At 38.4% G+C, this 26,487-nt stretch overlaps 1 protein-coding gene across 1 annotated transcript in view; it reads left to right on the top strand.

Moving 5' to 3' along the window:
* Nucleotides 1-26,487, top strand: part of CFAP47 (cilia and flagella associated protein 47) — a 326,940-nt gene that overhangs the window by 156,673 nt on the left and 143,780 nt on the right. Inside the window, exons 50-51 of the mRNA XM_072994251.2 lie at nucleotides 3,363-3,491; nucleotides 13,133-13,224. Of these exons, the coding sequence (XP_072850352.2) occupies nucleotides 3,363-3,491; nucleotides 13,133-13,224 (221 nt within the window). The remainder of the gene's footprint in view (nucleotides 1-3,362; nucleotides 3,492-13,132; nucleotides 13,225-26,487) is intronic.

Raw genomic sequence — 26,487 nt, 5'->3', positions numbered from 1 at the left:
TTTCACAGGGACTAGCACTTTATATGCTAAAAATCAATCTGGAAGCATTTTAAATGGAAAAAAGTTGCTGACTATAGTCAAAGTCAGTTTAAAAAAAGTGGAAAAAACGAGTCTTACCACTTGGAAGAGACCCCTCCATGGTTTCTAATGCTTAGATGTCAGGAAGAGAGAGAGAAAGGGAGACTAACAAAAGAAGTGAATTGAACAAATGGTAAGGGCAAGTCAGAGACAGGAAAAATAATTTTATCAATAGCTTAGTGGGAAAGGAGAGTCCCTTTAGGTTCTAAAAGCTCCCCTTCCTATTGATATCTAATGTTAAAAAGCATGTAGGATTGTTACTTTAACTTCCCCATAGTCAAAATATGGAGAGTTGGTTCTCTTTTGGCATGATAAGCAATCATATTCTAATTATGGGCTTTTGAAACACTGGTAACCTGGTTATGACAAATAAATGCATTATGGTGTCCTGAATTTACCAGGCTCCATCTGTGTGACTCTGGATTGAGATGGGATGGAGGAGAATTCTTTGAATCTGTAAAGGTGCTGTGACATGCCATTGGTCCATCTAACCTGGAACTGACTCCACCAACTGGGAAAATCTTTTCATGGTCTTAGTCTCTACAACCTTTTGGTCTGAGATTTTTTTAAAATTCAGGTTGTTAACCTGGAAGTTTAAGTCTTTTTTTAAAAAAGTGCAGTTAGAGGAAGGAATAATATTGTCAGGATGTAAGAAATCTGAATCCAGATGAAATATTTTGATGAAATGTGCCTTGATTGAGCAACAGGAGCACTTAGACTTGCCGGACAAACTCAGTGCAGTACGAAATGGAAACCTCCTGTCTATTTGTCCAATTTAACACTCCCTCAGTTTAGAAGAGCATTCTAGCGAGATTCAAACTCCTGCCCTCTAAACTTTTAGAAGGAACACTTCAAGGTATCCCCTACATTGAACATTTATGTCCCTGTAATGTGGAGGACGTGTTTTGTTACACTGCTCATTTTATCAGGACCTGTGAAAGTCTTTTCTACTGTACATTCTACAGAAATTTCCTGGGAGAAATACAAATTTCTGTATAACTTTACTGCTTTCAGACAAAGTCCCAGACATTACTCTACAAGTGGCTAAATATTGTGCTGTAGTAATATCATACTGTAGCCGCCTATCCTTGTGAGGCTACTGGTTGCCCCGGCCTAATGTTATGACAATGAACCTTCAATGATGCAATAATCGCTTTTGGCCTATGTTTAATCTGCGCTTGTTTACTACGTTATTAGATGTCTTAAAGGAAGATGTTAACATGGAATTTGATGTTTAAAATGGATCCCCTGTTTTTTTAGAGGTGATGGAAATTATATTTTAATTGTAATATATTGCTGGTCTTTGACCGTAAATAAACGATTGATCGATTGATTGAGCAACAGGATTGTGATTACTTTTACACATTTGTTTTGCTTTTACTGCCTTCGGCATTATATTGCAGATGTACATTACATGCCCCATGTTTTCTAGCTTCGTAGGGTACTATTTTTGCATGGGGAAAACTGATAATATTCAGTTTCATTATAGTTGCTTAAAAACTGCTTGGAAGCATTTCCAAATTTCTTTGCTGCAGTTAATTTTTATCTGTAGGCCTGTTTTAATGGGAAAGTGAGGCTTCATATCCCACCTGCACAGTCCTCTGGTTCTAGATAAGGACATAAAATCCTTTCAACTTCTTTCAATTTCAAGATGAGGCTTTCTCAACCTAGCCTATTTACTGCTTACTATTTTATTGCAAATGATTAACAGAATAGTCTTTTTAAAAGAATTCCTGAGAAGCATTACAGGAAAACAATAAACTAAATAGAAATGAGATGGGAACTTCTAATTGCATACCCTGTTTGATATTTATTATCAGATGAAATTCAATTCTTCAAAAACCCTTGGGTTATTGCACTTTTGTATCCACACTTCAAAAAGCCAGGGAATGGCCCAGCATTGCTGGACAATATCATGCTCACATTGCCAGCAGAAAAAAAGATGCCAGTCTTTACATAACAAAGGGCAGCCTGAATATTGACAACAGCTATGGCATCAGTCACAGTGGTCTACAGGATATCCTCTTCTGCTCAGTACCATTCACAAAGTCATTCCAGGCAAGGGAAAATACCAGAAGGTGATTTTTTTTTTTCATCAGTTATCCACTTCTCACCCGAACACAAAGCAGTTGTGGCTGTGTTCTAACAAGTGTAAATGGTAGCGAGCTGAAGAAGGTATCCTGTAGACCATCTTGAATGATGCCATTGTTGTAGTAGGAAGAGAGAACAACCTAGTATGAGATGTTGTTGGTTTGCAAGATCTGAACAGAGCTGTTAATGACAGGATATTTTTGAAGTCCGTAACTTACATAGTCACCACACATCAGAAGTGATTTGATGGACCATAGCATCTTTGGCATTTTTTAAAATGTACCAATCAATAGTAAAAATTGATCTTAGAAAACGGTCTAAGGAGGTATCATTTGTCAGTAATGCTAATTAGGAAGCACCAATTCTAAGAATATTTTTTCCTATGTTGTTGTAGGCTTTCTGGGCTGTTTGGCTGTGTTCTTAAGGTTTTTCTTCCTAATGTTTCAACAGTCTCTGGCCAGCATCTTCAGACGACTCTGTTTGTGCTCTGGTGCAGTTTGTGGGATAGTTGAGTATTTATAGCTGTGGGATCAGTTTTAGTCCTTTTCAGGAGATAGGGTGGTTATGGTGTTTTTCCTTCTGGGTGTATTGTTGTGATAAGGGGGAGACATGATCTGTCAATATGATTGATGAGTGCCATTAGTTGGTCTTTTGTGTGCATTAATCACTGGTCCTTGTGTCTGGGTGGAGTTTGTTGACCTTTTGCAGGCTGTATTTTTCAGTGCTGGGAGCCAGGCTTTGTTGCGTTTTAGATTTTCTTCTTTTTTGTTGAAGCTCTGCTGGTGTTTGTGGATTTCAATGGCTTCCCTGTGCAGTCTAACATAATGATTGCTGGTGTTGTCCAGTGCTTCTGTCTTTTGGAATAGGATTTCATGTCCAGCTTGTTTTAGGGCTTGTTCAGCTATTGCTGATTTTTCTGGTTGTTTTAGTCTGCAGTGTCTCTCATGTTCTTTGATTCTGGTGTAGATGCTACGTTTTGTGGTTCCAATGTATACCTGGCCACAACTGCATGGTATCCAGTATATGAGGGGCTCCCTTTTGTCCCTTGCTGATGGTAACATTTGTTGTATTATTGTAGTGGGCCTGAATATGTCTAATATGTAAAGTTGTGTGGATATTGGCACAATGATAGAAGTTCATCTTTTGAAATGAATGCCTTGGCTGAAAGAACATCTGGTAACTATTTATTTCAGGTGTAATTGTATTTGTTGCTGAAGATGCAGAACAACAGCAAAACAACTTACTGCAGAAGACAGATGGTATACAGACCTCTCAGAAAGTGCCAACAGTGCCATTGCAAACAGTCAATGCAGCAGACACTGGTAGGTTTATTATTATGGGTAATTTGATTATGAGTCTTTACAAATATCTTATCATCATTCATTTTTCAATGAAATGCATATTTTATATGCCAAGCCATGCATCTTTTTAAGTAAAGCATTTTGCTGGATATAAGCAGGCTCTTTTTACTTTAGGAATTCCTGTCCTTTGTATATAGAATTCTACTGTGTAATAATAAAATTGAGCTATTTGACCAGATGTAATATGAAGTTGAATTAAATGCTTCCTTCTTGATAATATATTGGCAGGCATTTGAATTTTTATTTGACCCATCTCCAAGAATAAATAATGAATGTTGCACAAGTAGAATTTTGTTAGTGTTTGCAATTAATCCATTGAAAATTGTTGGTTTGTACATCTGAAGTGCATGCATGTCAAAATCAAAATAGTGTTCATGTACTATTGATGAAACTTGGTTTGTTCTAAACCTGATTTATTAATAGTTTGTTAAAATAGCTATCTGTCAATGCAACACTTTAATTAGTTTTTCACATTGCATAATGGCAGGTAACAGTTCATTTATTGTGTTTAAACTTCACAAAGAATGTGTTCAGTCTTACACATAACTTATTGCCAGTAGCTTTTACAAAACTATGTTGTGAGCTGTCATTATCTCCTATACAACAGCAGTAAAATATTAAAATGTTAACACAACACTGTTCACTATTACTGTTTCCGTACTTCTTATTCACACATTTTGTATTACATCATACATTTGAATCCATTACTGTTGTAAGCAGTCATTATTTTTACAAACATTTTTTTTACACTCAGTACAATTATTTTCCTACAAGTGGTATGGCTTTCCACAAAATTTCAGGGTGGGTCCCACCATTGTTGTCATAAGCTACTGATGACTTAGTTTAATGATGTTGTAAGGAACCATGCATTAGCTTGTTCAAAAGTTTGTGGAATGGCTTGTTCCATGTTTAAGCAGAATCAAACTTTTGGGTGTTACACTTGCTCAGTGTGAAAATGAGTTTTCTGATAATTATAGAAACCTTCTCCTGGTGGAACAATACCACTAGATTCAATTATCTATTTCTAGTGAACTTGACAACTGAAGAATAGAAAGTTTGTACATACAGGTATTGCAGAATGAGAAATTGGGAAAAGAAGAAATATGTAACTGGGGATAAGTTATTCAAAAGTGTTGAGTAGAAAAGCAAAAGCAAAGTGTGCAGCTTTTATACTGCCTCATAGTGCTTAAAGCTCTTTCTGGGCAGTGTACAATTTAATTATGCAGGCACTATATTGTCCTTCTCTCCCCCAGCAAGCTGGGTACTCAGCTTACTGCCCTGGGAAGGATAGGAGGTTGAATTAGCCTCGAGCCAGCTACTTGAAGCTGGGATTGCACTCAAGTTGTTAGCAAAGTCATGCTCTATGAGTAGAAGGCAGATTGAGTCTGTTGATGAAACGAAGAAACGTTGGCTGGTATTTTGCTGAATGTCTTCTAAGCTGAAAGTTCCACCAGCATAGTAATATGGGCTTGCAGTGCTTGTACAAGTGTTACTATAGTACAAGTGGTGTTATCCATGAAGAAACCTTAACTCTCAGCTGAAGTGATGGTAATAGTTTTACAAGGACTTTCTGCTCAGTGGAAGCCCAGTAGGGTGTTGCCAAATGGTGGGCAAGCTCAAGTGGCTTGCAGTCAAAACTTTTGCTCTCAGCAAAAGTTTGTACTGTACTTGTTACTGGATGATTTATGTAATATTCCTGTGTTATTTTATTGTCTTATGTTATATTGGAAGCCGCCTAGAGTGGTCGTATAGACCAGGTGGGCGGGATAAGTCAAATAAATAAATAAATAAATAAATAAATAAATAAATAAATAAATAAATAAATAAATAAATAAATAAATAAAAAATCAGGTCCACTTCAAGCTACATGAGCCACAGAAACAACCATTCACAGTTTTATTTTTCATTTATTTTTGTCTGGTTAGGACCCCTAGAAGATTCCCTTAGTCCTTTGATGTAACAACACTGCTTCTGGACCAGAAATTGACCTTTTTTGTATTTTTTTTTAAATTTGAGAGGAGGGCTTAGGGGGCTTCAAAAATGCCTCAGGAAGAGCATCTCTCCATCCCTGATTTGAACTATAGAAATATCTTGGAGATTTAAATGAAAGAGCAATAAATAGATGAGACCGTTAAGAAGGGAAATACGAAATATGCCTTAACATTATGAAAGGCATCTTGATGAAATAAATAAAAATTTTATAATGTGTAAACATAGTTATAATATCTTGCAGAAAAGAAAGGGACCCTATGGATCATCAAGTTCAGGAGGCACAGTGGGGAATTGATTTCCCAACCTCTGGCCCTGTAGCCAGATGCCTAAAGCACTAAGCTATCTTGGTGGTGATGCAATGTTTATTGGAAAGCCTTTGAATTCACCTCAAAGGTGACAGTGAGTAGTCATGTTAGTTTGTTGTAGCAAAAACACCAACAAGTCATATGACATCTTACAGTCTAACATTTTATTTGATATAAGCATTTGTGAACTGTAGCCTGAAACATTTTGGTTAAATGCATTTTTTTTGTAACTCAGAACCTAAAACAAAGGGGATTAGACATTTTTAATTAATGTAAATTATATGTTTCTGTTGGCCAATCTCAGTTATGATGATGCAAAATTATGCAATAGAATTTTGTTTCATGTACTGCATCAAGTGGTAGGTATTCTCAAAGCACTAGGTGATTATTAGCAATTTCCAAAAATGTTTAAGATTGCTTAGTATGTGCCATCAAATCAGAAACAATCTATAGAGGCCCTAATAGGGCTTTCAAGGTAGTGAGATATTTAAGGGGTGGATTCACCAGTTCTATACCAGTTCCATACCTCCACTGAGCTTCCATGGCTGAATGGGGATTCAAACCCAGGATTCCTGAATTTTTTAAGTCCATCATTCTATCCACTACACCACATTGTGTATCTCTTGAAACTTTGTAGCCCAAGAGAATAGTTTAGTGAAAATCAATTATTATTACCTTTAAATGTAGAAGTAGTTATAGTAGGATGATTTTTCTAATTGCAGCTTTTTGTTCTCTCTCTAATTGCAGAGATGCCTATATAATTAGGATTGTCTTTCTGATGATATTCAATGTACTTCAATTAATACTTTTTAAAAAGGTTATTCTATGAAGAAGATTCAAATTTAAAACTGTTTCCCTTCCCCTGTTCTATTAATGAATTGTTCTTATGTTGAAATAATTGTAAAAAGAGCAACATTTTATGTCAGGTGGGCAAAATTAGCATTTGAAATTAAATATCTGCTTAGCATAAGTAGCACATGGTGATGGGGAGTAATGGAAACATTTGAACTGAGTTCTGTGTTTGTGATTGTTTTATATGAGAGTGTAGTCAGTCCAGTAAACTAGCTGTTGTCAATCTTTTTTGGCCACAGCCATAAACACAATATGAAAGAAATATAGGCCGAATCAGGATTGCATAAGTTGCAGAGTGGTCTTATAAGGTGATGTGTGAAGAATTGTTTCCAGTCTGTGGCCCTCTTCAAATGTGCCAGGGCCCCCTTAGGAGCCATATGCCCCTGTTGAGAATGGCTGCAGTAAGCAAACACATTTTAATGGTAAATCACAGCTATTTCCCTTCTACTCTGCAACTCCATATTTCTTCCACACCCTGTTTTGGAGGTAGAGGTGTAAAGGGTTACAGGTAGAAGAGGCCATTGAAGATCTTACCTTCCCATTGAAAGAAGCCTTCATCACTAGAGGAAAATTGCATTCTGTTTCAAGGTGGCAATAAATATATTTATTTTATATATCCCAAAACTCAATAAAAGCCTCATTCTTTAATTGTTATTTTGGAATAAACTTTCCAGCCAATTATTACATATTTAATTTTTAGTGGAATTTTATTTTGCCTTTCCTTCAGTGAGTTCAAGGGAATATACATGACTGTCCTATTCCCTACTGTATTTTTATATGAGCACTGTGAGACCAGTCAAGTTGAAAGACTGGCCCAAGGTTACTTCATGAATTTGGGACCTCAAAACCTAAATGGTTTGGGACATTGATACCTGGCAAAATGCCTCCTCCTGACTAGATCTGCCTGTCCTATACAATCCTTCCAGGTTAGGTGGTTGAGATTGTTCATCCCAAGAGAGGCCCAGAAAGTGAAGACTAGAAACCAGGCCTTTTTGGTGGTTGCTCCCCAAATCTGGAAGAGCTTCTCACCTGAAATCTGCCTGGCTCCTTCACTGGGAACTTTTCAGCAATTGTTAAAAGCATGATTTCTTTCAGACACACCTTCCCGGACCTTATAACATCCTGATACAATTATGCTCTTAACACTTATCTATCATGCCACCTTTTTTAAAAATATAATTTTAGTTATTATTAGTTGAATTTTGTTAGTGTATCTGTGTTTAATTTTGATTTTATGCCATTATGGTCTTTGTTTTAACTGTTGTTCAATGATATGTTGTTTAATTGTGTAAACTGCCCAGAGTGGCCTTGGCAGCCAGATGGGTGGTATAAAAGTCAACTGAATGAATGAATGAATGAATGAATGAATGAATGAATGAATGAATGAATGAATGAATGAGTTTCATAACTGACAGGTGACTAAAACCTAGATTTCCCAAATCTCAGTTGAACATTTGAATTACTACATTACACTGACTGTTATCTTATACTGTACTAAGATAAGGTCAGCACTTAATAGTTAACATTTTCTCCCATTAGTTCTGAATTGTCCTACAACATTTAAAAAAGATTGTTCCCTGAAATAAAGTCTTGGGACACTCTATGTGTTTCATCATCCACTGGTGAAGTCTTTATCAAAGAAGGCTTGGCTTTTTTTTAAGTAGATATGTTTTTGCTGGTAGCAATCAACATTCTTTCTTTTAGAGAAATTCAACTTGTTTTTAATGAAATGTTGTTATAACATTCCAGGAATAGAAGTTGTATTGCAGCCAGAGGAAATAATGATCGTTCCTGGAACCACAAGCAGTAAAAGGTTTTGTGGTGGATGGCATATGTGGCACAAAAATCTCTGCGCATTTGATGTAATTGCCTGTTTTAAATTATTAATAAAACATACTGTAATTGTTAGCAATGTAGTCCCTCCATATGTTGCTAGTGAGCTTTGGGTTCCATCTCCTTTGCAACAGCAGGTGTTTTGATATTGGCATCTGGTATAACAGTAGATCAGTTCTCCAGTTTGAATCTGGTACATCTGTGCCTTTCTTGCACTCTCAATATACAGGATTTTGTTTGCATAGAAACAAGTTTGGGAAGTTGTTACAAAATTAAAGGTCTGCCAGTTTGTATGTCATGATAAACGATGGTTTCTCATGTTGGGAATGAGCTGTAGCGTGCCTCTGGCTTACATATAATATCCACCCTCTCCTTTTTCCTCTGCCCCAACATTGTCACCAGAAGGAAATTTGAAGCAATTGCTTCCATGCTTGATTCACTGTAGCTTGCTGTTTTCTCTGAACCTGTCAAATGTTTAGCATTACAAAAACAAAACACAACACAACAACACATGAAAAACCAAAACCAGAACTGCATTGGAAAGGAAGTAGGAAGTAGGGAACAGGCATAACCATGGATGTCTATAACTCACTCCTGTTGTTATTCATCATGATATTGCAAACAGATACAGTTCCCTTTTAGCTCTGTTTGAAAGCCCCACCCAAAAATATTTGATATAACTGATAGATTAGAGGCAGTGCTTGGATATAATGGAGCAGTGAAGATCCCTCATTGTCTCTCCTCTGTAACACTATACAATATACATAATGAAGGAGCCAAAGGTATATTAATACTATCATGATGCATGCCATGGCTTGACATCCCTTCTTGGCATATTTAAAAACTGCAGTTTATATTGTTAGGATAATATTTCATCAAATGGCATTTATTTAAGATATATTATTATACTGTACATAATTGACCTTATAAATATGTAGAGCTTGCTGTTACTGATACAAACGTTTTTTAAAGCAATATTAAATGCCATAGAATTATAACAACATTCCACACCCCCGGTCTGTGCCCCAATAAAGGGCACACAGATTTGGTTGATCTATCCTGCACTCTTTTGGTGACACTCCAACCTAATTCTTGTTGACAGGAGTTGTGCATTTTTGGTTCTCCATGAAAATGGGAAAATACAAACGGCAAGGCATCTAGTGCTTCCTGAAATGATCTGCTTACTAAATGGAGGCAAACATTTCAGATTTATTGGTATGGCAATCTGTAGGAGTATGGCCTGCAAGGATCTTGTCAATGTCCTTAGGGGAAAGCGCTCTGTCAGGTCATGGAAAATGGGCAAACTGATGACAGCTGTCTCTTTGTTCCATGGGCTTTTTAAAGATCAGGGTTATTAGCATCTTTGTTCACAATCAGCCAGTTCTTCTGATTTTGCTCTTTCACTATGTATATGTGTTTGTATACTTTGCATCTCAAAGTAAAGGTCTCTAGTTTTGTGCAGAGACCTTTTGTATGAATGTTGGAAACTGAGAAGAAAAAATATTATCTTGTTCTTTCAGGCTTGAAAAATTCTCTTCAAGGTGTGTCCTTGAGTTGGGACAGCTCAAATCAATGAAAATGAAGAACTTACCAAGTATTTGTGAAATTTGTAACTTCTGGACATTTACAATTTGGGACTAGCGCACAATATCAGGATTTGGTTCGCTTAGGCTTAGTAACACAGACAGAACAATACCATATGAAGAAAAGCCAGACGTGGGTACAATCCAGTCCAGAAAGGAAATAACATATCAATTCTTTAAAGCAAATTCAGGGGCACTTAATATGGCTGAAGAAGAGAGAGCTGTTGTATAAACAATTATACTGTTAGTGTATTAACTAACAGTGTGACTATTAACTACTGTTAATCATAATATTGGACTGTGAATCAGTACCCAGAGCAGCTTAAACAAAATAATAATAATGCATTACAGAATAAACAGCAAAAAAGATGATAAAATAAATAGTATACTACTTCAATAGGGAGACCTATTTTCAAGTGATGATAGACTTTATTTATGAATTAAGGCATATCTTCAAAGAAAAGGCATTCCAAAACTTTGATACTACCATTAAGAAAACTTATCTTGTGTGTTCATTCCTGGATGGTTGTCATAGTGTAGAAAGCAAGTCTTTGAGGTAGATCTTAAAGCCTGTCATGGCAGATTTCCTGATGTTTGTGGTTCAGTGCAATGCAAAGTAATCCATCCATCTTTATGGGGCTGAAGGATCCTGTGTTACTGAAAGAATGAAGCATCAAACTTAAGATGAATGAGGACTGGAGATGGCAGGAGCTATTAAAAAGAGTTTTGACAACAAATAGAAAAGAGAAACCATGGTGAAAAGTCAGATCACAGGGCTTCAGTCTGTCTGGAGCTGTGTGCATGCATTTGTAGGAGTTATTTCCCATTCACTTAGGAATGCATATGTAGAATCTTCAGCATTAGGGGGCAGGTGGCCCTCAGTGGGAAGGCAAATAATTTTGATATGTGATTATGAAAGTCTTTTGCGTTCTAGTCTATCACTGTATTCGCTATGCCATAGTGGCTCTCAGTGTTACAGCATCATATATTTGTGAGAAGATGTAAATATTTATGATTTCTAAGCTATAAACAATGCACAGTACACAGTTTTTAAGCTTGTTATAAGGAGTTTTTGTGAAGGGCTATAAAAGCAATGGTTTTCAATATTTCTGCTCAACTTATGAAGATAATTGTAATGAAATATTGGCTGTCATAATGACTTTAATTTTAAAATTTTAAGGTTGCTTTCTTAATAAGTCGCTACGAGCATTTCATGTAAGAAATAGATTTTACAACTATAATCTATTGTTCTTTTTTGATAGCATTGCCTTGCGCTGCACCATGCCTTCAGCAGTTAATTAATGTATTCATAGTTTACATTTTAAAACATCTAAACTTTGAAAGTAAATATGAAGCATTTAGTAACATTTAATGGTTAATCTAGAAACACTTTTCAGTTACATCCTAGGCAGGTGAAAAATTTGATATTCCTATGCAAATGCTGCAGGATTGCTTGCAAGATGAGCTATGGGAAATCCTGCCAGTACCTGGAGAAAATAAACAAACAGGTTTTTTATTGCCTTTTGGCTCTGTGTTTCTGTTGCATTCCCAGTCCTCCCCATGTCAGTCATGTACTATCCTCTATCCACGAACAACACTGTGCAAGAAGTTGTAGAGCTGACATCAGGGAAGCAATGTAGGTTGCATGCAAATCCTTATTTCCTCTGTTTGCTTGTATTCTAATTTTGCACAAAAATATTATTTCCTTGAATACTTTAGAATGCTACATAGGAGCTCAATTCCTCTTGGTAATTTTCTCATCTATGTGCATTTAGCAGTCTCTCCTGGTACTGGGAAGTAGGAAGTTATCCTTAGGTCTGATGGACCTTTGCATTCCTTTTCCCAGTCTCTGTCAGACAACTAGATTTTAACTTGCAGTCATAAATGTTAAGTTGCCTCAGCAATGGCACTTTTCGTTCTAGCTCCATCTCAACTGATTTAGTCATGTTTGGCCAAAATGTAATTTGTATTGCCAAAGAAGCACAGGTTCCTCATTTTTTGTCATCTCACAACTTTTCCAAACACCTGACTGCTTGCCTTCCAAGGGCACAGGAGTCAGGCCTCCAAAACACGTGTGTCTATTCTCTTAGTACATTATTCTAATTCTTTTTAAAGTCCTGCCTTTCTTATTAAGAGGGAGGAGTGCAACAGATTATATATGTGAGAGGCATCTTGGTATATCTTTTTAACAGCGGATCCACTTTAAGGCAGTGCTAATGTTTTCTCTATATAATATTGTTTTAACTGAACAGGACCCTCCTCATTCTACTGGCTGGTAAGCTGCTTTCAAACCATGGGAAATCTTCAAAAGATGGTTCTCCTGTGGCATAAAATTGCCTGTATAAAAATCAAGAACCAGGACATTTCACTTAGTAGCAACATGGCTGTGTAATTTGAATATTAACCTTCCTGTTCAATGGTAGAACAATGTAGTCCCTCAGAGTAATATTGTACTGCAAAATCCACACAAAACTGGGCTCACAAGTTAGGCATTTTATAACATTGTCTCCTGAAGAGTTGTAAACTATACTGCTGTTCAGACTACATGGGCTGACACTATGGAGGGTTTAAATGGGAGTGGGGAGGGCAGGCTACAGATGCAAGTAAATCCCATGCCCAGCGCCTTGCCCACTTGGAAGTCACACAGACCTTCACATGAAAACCCGAAGAGGCACCTGTAAATGTGTTCACTTGAACATCATTACAACACTTGGGTGATTGGCAGCTCATATTAACCATTTTCAGAGGGTAAGAGTGCATGACCTATGTCCTCATCTTCATTCTCATCATGCTCAAAGCTCTAATGTAACCATGTTTTGACCACTGGCCTTGTATCCTAATTCTGCTGTTAACCCTCAGTACACTGGATTTGTCATGGGATCAGAAAGTCGTTTATTTACCCTAGTGAATGAGGTTTAAAGGGTATAACTGCTGTCAGCACAGGAAACACTTCAGTGTTTGAAGAAGCTTCAGCTGAGACTGAAAATTCATTCCTTGTGTCCTTCTTCTTCTGTTTTTTTTTTTTACTTTTTTTTAGGTCAAACATGCTGCAAAGTGTGGTTTTCCCTGGAGATACATAGTATACCAGCCCCACCAGAAAAAACTCTGGCTATCAAATGTACAGTTTTGGTAAGATCACCTTTCATTAATAGTAGAAGTAAATATATCTTAGTGATATGCTTGTGTTACTAGAATGAAGTATACTAAAGGGAGCTCTTCCGTTGAAGAAGTAGCCTGAGTGCTCATATGTTGTGTTGGTTGAGATGGTAAGATCTACCTTTGTTCACGTCAGTTCTACCATGGTATAATTAATAAATGTCAGCTACTTTCACCCAATAACAAGGAACATCAACAGAATTTGGAGCAGCTAACTTCAAATCTTCCTGCCATTTTTTGCTGTTCCTTCAAGATTCACAGATGTTCTGATTTTTCCCCCTTGATTTGAATCTGGGAGGGTGGGTTGGTAGCCAAAGAGTGGGTATACATTTGATGTAGATTCTTTGAATCTTTCACTGTTACCTGCTACCACTCTCCATATGTCACTAGCTACAAGGCCTATTAGGAATTTGACTTTATCAGTAGGAGTTGGCTACAGTCATTTAGTAATGGTTCTATAGCTTTAATTGAGCACTACATCTGTCTGTTGTGAATGGTTTGAACTATACCACACTAGGCTAATATATTTGCCTACAAAGTAGCATAGGGCCAAGGCTGTATTTCTTTGTGTTTGTCCTCATGTGCCCCAAGTGGTTCTTGATAGCTTTCAAAGAATTGTTCCTTGTGGAGAACTTTTACATTGTATTTTGGCAGTGTTGCTTTTAAGTTAGCAATCAGTAGATGATCCAAAGCAACACTTGGGTACTGTGAGGTAAAACAATGATTTAATTAGGTGCCCTTCCAAGTAACCTGAATTTTCTGAAATGCTTGTTTGTTTCTCAGGTGAAAGGCACATATCTGAGTTTTAGTAGAGTTGGGTATACATTGACTTTTATCATAAAGGTCCAAGTTCTTCTAAAGCATCTGTTAGAAGGTTTAGTCAAGCATAAAATCCTTGAATAGCTGTTGTATGGTATTGCTGTTTGAAAGCATTTTATCAGATACTTTGCGATCCTTATTCACCATGCCAAGATGCGCCTCTTCAGCTGGTCTGCGGCTTGAAGCTGATATTGCCCTCAGTAGAATGGCAGGCATGGCTACATGCATTTTGTTATTGGTTAAAGGTAGTCTATGCCAGTGGTTCTTAACCTTTGTTACTCGGATGTTTTTGAACTGCAACTCCCAGAAACCCCAGCCAGGACAGCTGGTGGTGAAGGCTTCTGGGAGTTGCAGTCCAAAACTCCTGAGTAACACAAGGTTAAGAACCAGTGGTTTGTGCCACCAAAATCTGAAAATCTGTAGCTACCTATACTATTTGCAGAAAACTACATCTCTTAGGGTTCTCTATGGACTTCCCACTGAGACAGCTTCAAGGTAGCTTTAAGCCACTGGTTCTTAACCTTGGGTTACTCAGGAGTTTTGGACTGCAACTCCCAGAAGCCTTCACCACCAGCTGTCCTGACTGGGGTTTCTGGGAGTTGCAGTTCAAAAGCATCCGAGTAATAAAGGTTAAGAACCACTGCTTTAAGCCAATACTTATTCAACATATTAAAGATATAGACCTTCAATACTCTCTAGCTTGTGCAGACAGGGCTTGTTCACTACTTGTTCACCTAAATTTTAACTTCCCTAAGCCAGCTAACTACCTATACCAATTACTGCACTGAGAAATTGCTTTGCCTTTTCAAGGGCTTTCCCTCAGCCCTTTTAAAAGGGCGTTTTAATAACACCCCATATGTTGAAAGGATTTGTCCCTGTGGGAAAGAAACTATTGAGACCTTGGTGCACATCATTTTAGAATGTCGCTTATATAGGATCAAACGTATTTGATATCTTGGTTCAGTCATGAGTAAATATACTGGCCCACCTCCCACAGGCTATCTGAAGTTTCTGTTGTCTGGAGAGAATCAAATAACACAGTTAGTGACTCAGTTTTTATTTTCATCTATGAGAATTCGCAAAATGCTATAGGAAGATTTTATGCTATACTATGTATTTATTTTATGTATTTTATCTTTGTATCATTTATTATGACCGTATAATAAAACTTTAATTAAAAAAATTAGAAGGTATTCTACTATTTGAAATCTATCTGGCTAAGCAGCAGGTGCAAGCATGCCAGCATAAATAAAACTTTCCATTCATTGAGGAAGTGGTTAATCATTGGTATATATGTTGAACAAAATAGGAGCCAGTATGCTGCCCTGGGTATACCATTCTTTTGTGTACCCCATTGACTCTGTGCTGCTGAATTGTGTTTGAAAATTAATGGTAAGGTGACTTTTCACTAATAGTAGAAATAAATACATATTAATGATATTTATGATGTGTATTTTACTAGAATGAAGTTACTAGACTGAAGTATTCTACTGCCTATATCAAAGGCAGCTCCTACATTGAACGAGCAGTTACTGGAGACTCATTGGTGTTTTGCAATACATAGGCATAAATAAATCATGTATCACAAAACTTTAAATTAATTAATCATCCTTTAAATTTAATTATTTATGTTTGTGCCAAGGTTTGTAAAAAAGCACAAAGGAAGCAGCACACGGAAAACAATAGTTAAGATCAGTTTAATGTAGATTAGGACGGGTACTATGCTGGCTAAGTCTGATGGAAGTTGCAATCTGACAACATCTGGGCAGCCCAACAGCCCTCGCTCATCATGTAGACTGAAGACTTTCTATATCTGTACTTTAGGTGTTTCTAAACAAAGTTGTGTTTGCTGCTTCTGCATATAACGATTATGGTTAAGATAACAGAACTCATTGCATTTTAAAAACAGATATAAATACCGTATTTTTCGCTCCATAAGACGCACCTCTCCATAAGACGCAACACATTTTTAGGAGAAGAAAACAGGAAAAAAATAATCTGGGAATTTTGGCCTGCTGGGCCAGCGGGGATGAGGGTGGGGGAAGCCTCCAAAGGGTCCGAGAGTGCCTTCCAGGACCCTTCATTTAAGATGACAGCATCAGAGCTGAACAAGAATATACTATCAAAGGGCATTAAATTAAATACAGTATATCCTCCTACAACTTCAACCAGAATTTCAGACCAACTGTTATTTAGTACAGCTCTCAAGTGGAGCAGAATAACAAATCACACAATTTGCTTTACCTTCTTTGAATGCCAAATGGAGACAGGTGATAAAGAAAGCACTCATGCACAAGCTATGAAGTTTCCCCCAGAAATTAATTCTATCCCCCAGATTCCTATCAGAAAAATTCCCCAAAATGGCACACAAATATGCCTCTGCTGGAGAGACTACTGGAGCTGTCCCAGCAAATACACTTATTACCAATATAGTACCAGACTCCTAAAGAAACAGAATTCTCTGGTGTGGTGGGAGAGGGCGGCTGGGGGCAGAGGGAGAAAGCACAACTGGTATTTATGTGTTGGCTTTTTTTCCCCTCTACAATTCTGTGTGCAGGAAACCAGGATGTTGCTGAAGACATTATTAGTAATATACAAGTGCTTTTGCGGTCACTGGAGAGAAAAAAAAAGAATGTTGATAGATAAAAGGGAAGTAAAGGAATGCTAAACTCAGACTACAGTACTAGAAATTTTATGAAGATGATGTATTCCCATCATGAATATATCCAAATATAGCTGGAGGTGGAAAATGCACGTTTATACTATGAACAAAGCACCAAGTATAGCATGAACAAAAGCAGCCTATTTGGATTTAAACCTATTTAGAAAATGAGACTGTATCAACAGACCATATTCTCCAATACCTATTGTCATGACAAACATACAGATTTACACTTCACTTTTACTTTGACACTGACATTTTCCTTTAAAAGCAAGATGTTACCATTTATCAGTAAAAAGCACTAACTACAATATTTCACACTCTCTAATAATCCATTCTACCATGTTTAGATGTATATTTTCTACATATTTCAAAAACCTCATTGGAAGATAGATTTTTCAGTCAGCTATACAGAAAAATCTATCTCACCCCTGGGGTACCCTGAGATACCAGAGAAGCCATACAAGCTTCTCTGCATAATGGCAATCCCCATGCCATACCCAACTGGTCTCTTTAACTTCTTCCTTTCCATTTTCACTCCCAATTTACCCTTCCACTTTCTTTTCTGCTGGACTCGCTAGGAATGAAGGGAAATGCTGAGCTTCAATTTTGCCTAGACTCACACACCTTGTGGTAACAAAGCTCTGCCTCTTAATTCTGTTTCTACAAAAACTAGTTGCAATCACCCAGAAAGTTCTTTGCACAGGCTCAGAGGGAACAGATTGACCAAGCTTTGGAGGTCCCTAACTTAAACTGACATCTCAGCTTTCCCTTTTTAAAAAGGCTACAGCTGACTTCCCTTAAAAACTCACATCTCTTTAAAAAGCTTTCACACCTTAACTCTGCCACTCAGTCCCATTGTTTCCCATGGCTCTTCCAGATGTGGTCACTTTCAATGGGCCAGGCATTAGTCTTTGTACCAACAGACTCATCACTAAAGATGCACTTTATTTTGACTCAGAGGAGAGCAGCAGACATGCCATCAGCCACAAAGTCCCCCAAGAGCCACACTAAAAGTGAAGGGATTGGAGCTGGGGGGTGGGGGAGAGAAGAGGGAAAGAGTGGAAGGATTTGGAAACTGAGAATGAACCCACTTCTCGTTTGTACTGTCAATGCAAACTCTTCTCCGGAGTACGAAGGAAGTCTTAAGGACGCCAACAACTAAGTTTAGAGGCTAATTCCCAATTCCCAATCGTGAGTGGTTGCAACCGGCAGCCCCGAGGGGGGTGGAGGAGGGTTTAAAGGCACAGCGCTCTGCAATTGTTGCAGGGCTTCCACTCAACTTGCCCCAGCAGGCGCGACAAAGAGGCAAACGAGCTCCCTTCTCCTCTAGTTTTTGTCCTAGCAGCACGAGCCTCGCCAGCCCTTCCGGTAAGGCAGTGCTGGGCTCTCCCTGCTTGCCCATCTCCCTCTCCACACACTCGAGACCATCCAGCCAAAAAGCTGCCTCCCGGGAATTCCGCCTCACACCCCCTTCCCTCCAGCCCACCCCTTTTCTCCCGCCAACGTGCCCAGGCAAAACACGGACTCCTGCAACGTGGGGAGGTGCAGACCGGCCACCGCTGCTGCTGTTGAGGGAGCAGCCGAACAAGTGCGGTGTGTCTGCGCAGCAGGCGAAACTCCCGAGACCCAGCAGTGCAAACGGGTCTCTGAGTCTCTGCTAGCAAAGAGAATAGCTGCCGCCGTCTGCCGAGACCCAGCAGTGCGAGCGAGTCTCTGCTAGCAGAGAGGATAGTCGCCGCCGGCTCTGCCAAGACCCAGCAATTCGAGTGGGTCTCTGAGTCTCTGCTAGCAGAGAGGATAGTCCCCGCCATCGTCAGAGACCCAGCAGTGCGAGCGAGTCTCTGCTAGCAGAGAGGATAGTCGCCGCCGGCTCTGCCAAGACCCAGCAATTCGAGTGAGTCTCTGAGTCTCTGCTAGCAGAGAGGATAGTCCCCGCCATCTTCAGAGACCCAGCAGTGCGAGCAAGTCTCTGCTAGCAGAGAGGATAGCCGCCGCCACCAACAACCCCTCCCTCCATTTTACCTTTTCCCGGTCATGGAATCCAACCAAACCAAAAGCCTAAAAAGCTGGCGATTTCACCCCCGCTGGCCCCGTTGGGGGTTGGGGGAGCCTCCCAAGAGTTCTGGAAGGCAGATTCGGACCCTTGGGAGGCTCCCCCCCACGGGGCCAGTGGGGGTGAAATCGCTGCCTTTGCTCCATAAGACGCAGAGACTTTCCCAGGCACGTTTTGGGAGATTAAAAGTGCGTCTTATGGTGCAAAAAATACGGTAATTAAGTACTGAGTAAACATATTTTGTAGAATACCTGTGTTTTGTGACTGCTTCTTCTTTCAAAGGTCCATTGACAGAATATACAACTCAGCAGTATTTCTCAGTAATTACTGATATGTCAAAATCTTGAAAAAGGAAACTTTACACCATAAAGATATAATAGAAGTTTAGACACAGAAGACCTACTTAGAGGAAATATCTTTTTTTATCAGAGTTGTGAAGCCTAGGAAAATACTCAGAAATAAATGCAAACGTTTATGAAAAGAGGAAGAAAATGGATAAGAAAGAAAAAAAACTATTAATGACAACAGAATCAAATAATATCAAGTGTTTGATATTGGAACCAGTTGTATTCAGAGTCGAGAAACCTCTAGAAATAAAACCAATAATCCTCCAAAATTAGGTCATGAGTAACTTTCAAACTATGACAAGCTTTGAAAGAGTATGAAGAGTTATCCTTGCACTCCATGGTAACATCTTGATGTTGTTAAAAATGTGTTGGGTAACAGAAAATAAGCAGATTAATTATGTGATACTGTGCCTTTTATAAGTATTTTTGAATCATAGCTTGATTTCCACAGGCTTGAGTAAATAATTCATTATGAAAATATAATTGCTGTTTTCCTAGGCCGCCCAGGAACTATATCTGCAGTTGAAACAGAAAAGTGGTTGTTTTAAGATGCAGACTGTTGCACTCTCATTGATAGTCAGGAAAAATAATATACCAATTCAAGAAGAAATGGTGAAAGACAAGCATTTTCCACATGCAATTTTTAAATTGTTCTCTCAGAATGTTGCCATTTTTGAAATAGGCTGTTAAAATATTAATAGTCTGTGAGCTTTCACTTTATGAAACAGCAAACAAAGCCTCTGTGTTTGTTTAGAGGCTGCTTCAATATGTTTAACTTTTGAAATGACACATGCAGAATTTATTCTGGACCAATTTCTATTTAATGGTTACACATAAAAGTACACATACATACAGGTGACGGAGTATGCCTTGCAAAATGTAGCCACATCCAAACATTTTCTTCGCATAATCATGATTTGTATTAATCAATTACATGTATCAAATACAGGTATATTACTCAAATATTTTTTTAAATCACTTTCCTACTCATCCTCAGGATGATGTTCAGTTTAAAAAAGCAGTCCAATAAGGTCAATGTATCACAACAGCAAAATTATTGCAAATGTGGAACCTTCTTTAAAATGAGCCAAAGAGCAACAAAAGGGTTTCAAAAACCCATCAGAATTGGGCATCTTTTTCTGGTAATCTAAAATGCGCTACAAATACTCAGCTCAGTAAGGATCTCTGTGTAAGCACAAGATACAATTCTGCATCTTCCGGGCAGGGTCATCGATCATCAGCCTTTCCACAGTTCATTCCATGCACAGTGCATTCCACTCAAGGAGAAAACAGCACCGGATAATTCAACCAGGTCCAAAACTTTCGAATGGACACATCAGTTTATGCCTAATCTATAGCAGTTTTGCATATTTAAAATCGTATATCTATTCTCCAAAATATGTGTGTGTTTTTTTTGAAAAACACAGAATTTTGCATTTATTTTCCCACTATTTGCATTTTTGGTACAACCTCTCTTAATATATGTAGCCTTATATACAACTATCTCTAATATGTACTTTTTGTGATACGAATTTTTATATCAGAATTGCATTGTAAAATTCAGAGAAATGTGAATTCAGAGAACAAATGAATTCTGATCCACGTATTATTGGAAGTGCCAATTAGAGCAATTTATTTAAATGTGAAGATCACAAAATTATGTGACAAAACAAAAAAAGAAAATAATTGGTAAGGCCATGCCTCCTCAATCACTGACTGATTTGACCTAGAAAAGAGTTCATGTTCAATCACGTTCAATTCAGTATATCAGCAACATGGCCTCTAAACTTACCGTAACTAAAACACACTTTTAGAGATTTCACAGTAGTAATTTCACTGGATATAACTTCACAATACTCTGATTGCGGATCCTACCATTTGGATGATACAAATAAACTGAATTCCCCCTAATTATATTGCTTCATTAAAATATTTGAAGATCAGGAACACAAGAGTTAAACATTTTGAAGCTCACTGGAAGTTTGTGTATCCTCAGCCTAGGAACAATGCAAACTTTAGTATGACTATAGCAAATAAAGTAATTATTTTAATTTCCTAAAGACATCTTTAAAATCTATTGCTCTTCGTTATGAAACTGTCATTATGAAAGGAAACACATTACACAAAAATTAGTTCAATGCTGACTGACTGCATATAATAGTGAAAATAGTGCAGTGATCTGTCATAGCTGACATTGCCTTTAACTGTACTAATCATAATGTTAGGTAGTGAGAGCCTACATTCTGTCCAATGCATCAGTATTGGATGAGTGGTCAATAATCCAGCAAAAGGAAATGTGGATGGTCTAAATCAGGGGTGTCCAACCTTTCACCTTCCCTGGGCTGCATTAGAAGATGAAAATTTGGTTTGGGCTGCACATACATTTGGTTTGGGCCACATGGGGGGGCAGCCCTAGCCGTCCTCCGCAGCCCCGCTCCAAGCGCGCTTACCAGCAGCTGTGATCTCAGACAGCAGAGGCTGCCAGCTTCAACTCTGGCAGCTTTATGGGGCCGGGAGGCGGTTCACCTATTGACGGGGACGGCATAATGTAGTCACACAGCCCCCCTGTCCCCTACCCTCCCACTCCTTCCTTCCTTCCCTCTCTCCCCCTCTACTGTTGTGACATGCCCCAGCCACATTCCGGCCACAAGCGCCGGCAGTGTAACTTGAAACTTTGGAATTTCTTTAAAAATAAAAAATTGCACTGGGCCACATTGCGAGCTGACCTGGGCCGCATGCGGCCCTCGGGCCGCAGGTTGGACAAGCCTGGTCTAAATTGCAGTAAAAGGATCTGTAAACACAATGTGAAGTCTCACAAAAGATCCACACATACTACTAACATCTCCTTCTGCTCAGGTGTCTTTGTCTTGCTGGAAGGAGATGATACTGACTTCAGATGAATAATCTTATACAGATTTACTACATAAGATTCTTTTGTGAATACTGCAGGGGGGCCTAGTCTGACATTTCTGAGTTGGTGGGTTTAGATTAATTCTCCTGTCCCTTGACCAGGCCTATAGGCCATAGTTGGATAGAAAAAGCATGGGAGATGTGTAAATTTATTATTTCTCCCGATCTTAAATCCACTGTGGAAATGGAAAAGGCTTTGCAGGATTCAGATTAATTCCTCCCTCCTAGCTAAATCCTGCCCAGTATGAATGGGTAAGAAAGGAAAAGAAGGACTCATATCTTGAGGCTAGCATCTGCAATACGTTTTTGACTTGTCTGGTCAACCTCCTGTCCATACATGCCACATATCATTGGCAATCTTCAGGATCTAAGAACCTTAATATTTCCTCATTTCTTTAGAGTAGACAACTACTTTGTTTCCCTTTCCTCCATTTTGTCAGCAGCCTGCTTCATCTTCTCTGTCTTGCTCAGTTCTTCATTTTTCCCTTTGTGCATGTCAGATGTTTGCCCTCAATGGTGCCTGCACTTTAATAGCTACAAAGGCATGGGTTGTAAAATCTGTTGCCATGTTATTAGAGACACATATGTACACTTTCCTTGGCTTAACAGTTGTAACTGAACTGCACAAATGAAAATGCTGCATTCAGCTCCTGATTCACTGTTTGGCCAACCATGATTTAATGTGACTCCTACGTTTTTCTTTTTTTCTTTTTTTATTCAATGTAATAACAAGACCTATAATTATGGATGTATAAGCAGGGATAATGCTTATTATTCTGTCATTTTGAATTCAAGAACATTTTCTCATACAGTGAATGCCATTACACAGAGCTGACATCTTTTATCATTTTTCCCCTGAAATCTGAGATGTGAAGCATAGTTTAAGATTGATTTTTAAAACCATGGTTTTACAGTACATGATAATGCTGTGTGAAAGAACAATAACAGTGTGCCTGATAAAAGAATATATGAACTTTGCAGAGTCTGTTATTAATAACTATGAGTTTGCTTTAACAAATAAATCATTTCAGATTATCTTGGCAGATCTTAAGAAGTAGCTGTCAAAAGGGTGAAAAAGCTCTGTTTAGAATGAAAAACTGTGATAAATACACAGTGATTGCAAAATATATAACACTTGTCAGTTCTTCAGAGCATCAGGAAAGAGCTATTGTAGATCATAACCTATCTATTGTCTTTCAGTACAGAAGGTTTTTTGCTGTATGGTTAGTTGTGGGTTCGTCGTTGTTTAGTTGTTTAGTCGTATCCAACTCTTCGTGACCCCATGGACCAGAGCACGCCAGGCCCTCCTATCTTCCACTGCCTCCCAGAGTTGTGTCAAATTCATGTTGGTTGCTTCGATGACACTGTCCAACCATATCATCCTCTGTCGTCCCCTTCTCCTCTTGCCTTCACACTTTCCCAACATCAAGGTCTTTTCCAAGGAGCCTTCTCTTCTCATGAGATGGCCAAAGTACTGGAGCCTCAGCTTCAGGATCTGTCCTTCCAGTGAGCACTCAGGTTTGATTTCCTTTAGAACTGCTAGGTTTGTTCTCCTTGCCGTCCAGGGGACTCTCAAGAGCCTCCTCCAGCACCACAATTCAAAGGCATCAATTCTTCGGCGGTCAGCTTTCTTTATGGTCCAGCTCTCACTTCCATACATCACTACAGGAAAAACCATAGCTTTGACTATTCGGACTTTTGTTGGCAATGTGATGTCTCTGCTTTTCAAGATGCTGTCAAGGTTTGTCATCGCTTTCCTCCCCAGAAGCAGGCGTCTTTTAATTTCGGGGCTGCTGTCTCCATCTGCAGTGATCATGGAGCCCAAGAAAGTAAAATCTGTCACTGCCTCCATATCTTCCCCTTCTATTTGCCAGGAGGCGATGGGACCATTGGCCATGATCTTAGTTTTTTTGATGTTGAGTTTCAGACCATTTTTTGCACTCTCCTCTTTCACCTTCATTACAAGGTTCTTTAATTCCTCCTCACTTTCTGCTATCAGAGTGGTCTCATCTGCATATCAGAGGTTGTTGATATTTCTTCCGGCAATCTTAATTCCGGTTTGGGATTCCTCCAGTCCAGCCTTCCGCATGATGTATTCTGCATATAAGTTAAATAAGCCGGGGGACAATATACAGCCTTGTCGTACTCCTTTCCCAATTTTGAACCAATCAGTTGTTCCATATCCAGTTCTATCTGTTGCCACCTGTCCCACATATATATAGGTGGTGTGTTAGGGTTTATGAAAAAGAGTTATCCAACATGTCAAAGACTAGAATAATTAAAAAATTACTCATTAGTTGTCTGCTTTCGATATGCTATAAGCATATAGCCAAGGACAGAATCTTCATAACAAATGTGAAATGTGACTGTTACGTGGGTGTAGCACTCTACAGTCTCTCCTTGATCTCTGGTTTGCAGTTGTGATAGCTGGAGACCACCCCATTCCAAGCAATGGGACTTCTACTAGGAGATAGTGCAAAAATGGTGAGAAAAGTGCAACTGTCCATGCCACAGAATGTTATACGTGTGGTAGAAGCAAATAGGATTTTGGCCATAAGTAATTCATTTTTCAGAGTCAAAATGCTGTAAACCTAATGTCCGATGAGTAAATGCAGATGCGGCCTTTTAAGAAAGAAGCCAGGTTGCTTCCCTCTTTCTCTGTCCTTCCATCAGCAGGCAAAGACCTTTCTCTCCAGATAGGCTTTTAAGCAGTAAGTTGTCTCAAGGATGCTGGATTTTTTTTAATTTGTAGTTTTTAAAATGTTTTTAAAACTATTTTAAACTTGATTTTTAAAATCTTAATATATGTTTAATTGTTTTTAAAATGTGATATTTATATGGTGTTTTTATATCTGTTGTTTTATCTGTTTTGTGCCATCTTGAGTCCCCTATGGGGAGAAATACAGTATATAAATAATATAAATTAATAAATAAAAATAAATATTTTTTCTGGCCAGCCAGGACTTCTCAACCACACTTATCTTGCAAGTTACTTCTGGAGTAATATGGGGAGAGAGGAATCATCTAAACTAGCTGCATTCATTACTGGTACATATAAATAAAGAAATAATGGCCTTTTGCTACTTAATTGGCTTCTAATGATTCTGATGTTTTTTGCCACCAGTTTTTTATTGGAAGCAAAACTCCACTGAAAACTAGCTTAGGAATCCCCATGAGCAACACACTGCTATCTGATTTGCAGGAAAAACATGCAAGGAAAAGTGAGGGCAAACTACAGAAATTTGGCAAATTAAAAAATTACTTCCTTCAGAGATACTGATTAAATATGTTATTGTAATGAGGAAATATCTTAGCTTAATTTTCTTTGCCATATTCATACACACACAAACACACACAAGCAAGTCCCACTACAATGTGGCACCTCCTTCCTAAATGCCCACAGACATCGGCTGTTGTTTTGTTTCACTGCTCTGTGGCAGTCATAGCAAAGTTTTAAGAATACCAGCCCTCAGCCAGAATAGCCCCTGACCATGTTTCCTAAGGGATTCTAGGAGCTGACAACCAGGAAAATAACATTGTTGGTTTCTCCTTCCTGATAGAGATATATTAATTCCTTATGCACATTTATCAAGCCTACCATTTAATTAGGTAGGCTATATATCTAAGTAGTTCAGAGAGTATGAGGACATTATATTTTCCTTACAGTGCTTGAAATCTCTTTCCAGAAATGTAGGATTCACAGCAGCTCTAAGCTCAAGAATAACTACAATAACAAACAAAAAGAAGCTTCTGCTAATTGGTAATCCCTCCCCGTCTTTCCTTTTGTTTTTGCTAACTCTTACTTTCCTCAGGGCAGCACCTACTTAAGTTCCCAGAAGCCTGTGAAAGATAAAACTGTACTTAGTGTTTCTAAATGATCACAGAACCGTAGACTCATAGGACTGTAGAGCTGGAAGGAAGGAATTTGCCCTCTGCAAGTGTAACACTTTGAAGTTCTATGGGGTTATTTTCTTACCTAGATATCTATTGATAAACTTTGCAAACACAATTTCACAAAATAGGTATTTTGTTATTCACAGTTATATAACAGACAACATGAGTAATTATAACAACAACAAAAGCTTACAACTTGTGCACCCAAATCCTAGGCAACAGCACCAGTACAGAAGTTGCTTGTAGAACTGCAAAATTTAAGTGTCCCTTTGAACTCGAATTTAGATAAAAATCCAAGACATCTTCTGCAACTGGGTTTAGGTGTCCAATACCTAGAACAATCAGATCCACATGTGGAATCTTCAAAGCCCTAAACCAAGTTGGCAAGAGGCTCAGTGGTCCAATTAGCAATAGCAGGTCTGGCCTCTTCAGCTTTCTTGCTCTTTTTGATCAAATTCTTTTACTCACAGTTTTGCTTTTTCTTAGTCCCACCCCTTCAGGCCGAACCAATATTTCATAGGGGTTAGACAAGCAGCTCTGCAAATAGA

The sequence above is a fragment of the Pogona vitticeps genome, chromosome 3, assembly GCF_051106095.1.
Source record: "Pogona vitticeps strain Pit_001003342236 chromosome 3, PviZW2.1, whole genome shotgun sequence".
Taxonomy (NCBI): Eukaryota; Metazoa; Chordata; class Lepidosauria; order Squamata; family Agamidae; genus Pogona; species Pogona vitticeps.
This window is presented reverse-complemented; position numbering and strand designations above follow the sequence as displayed.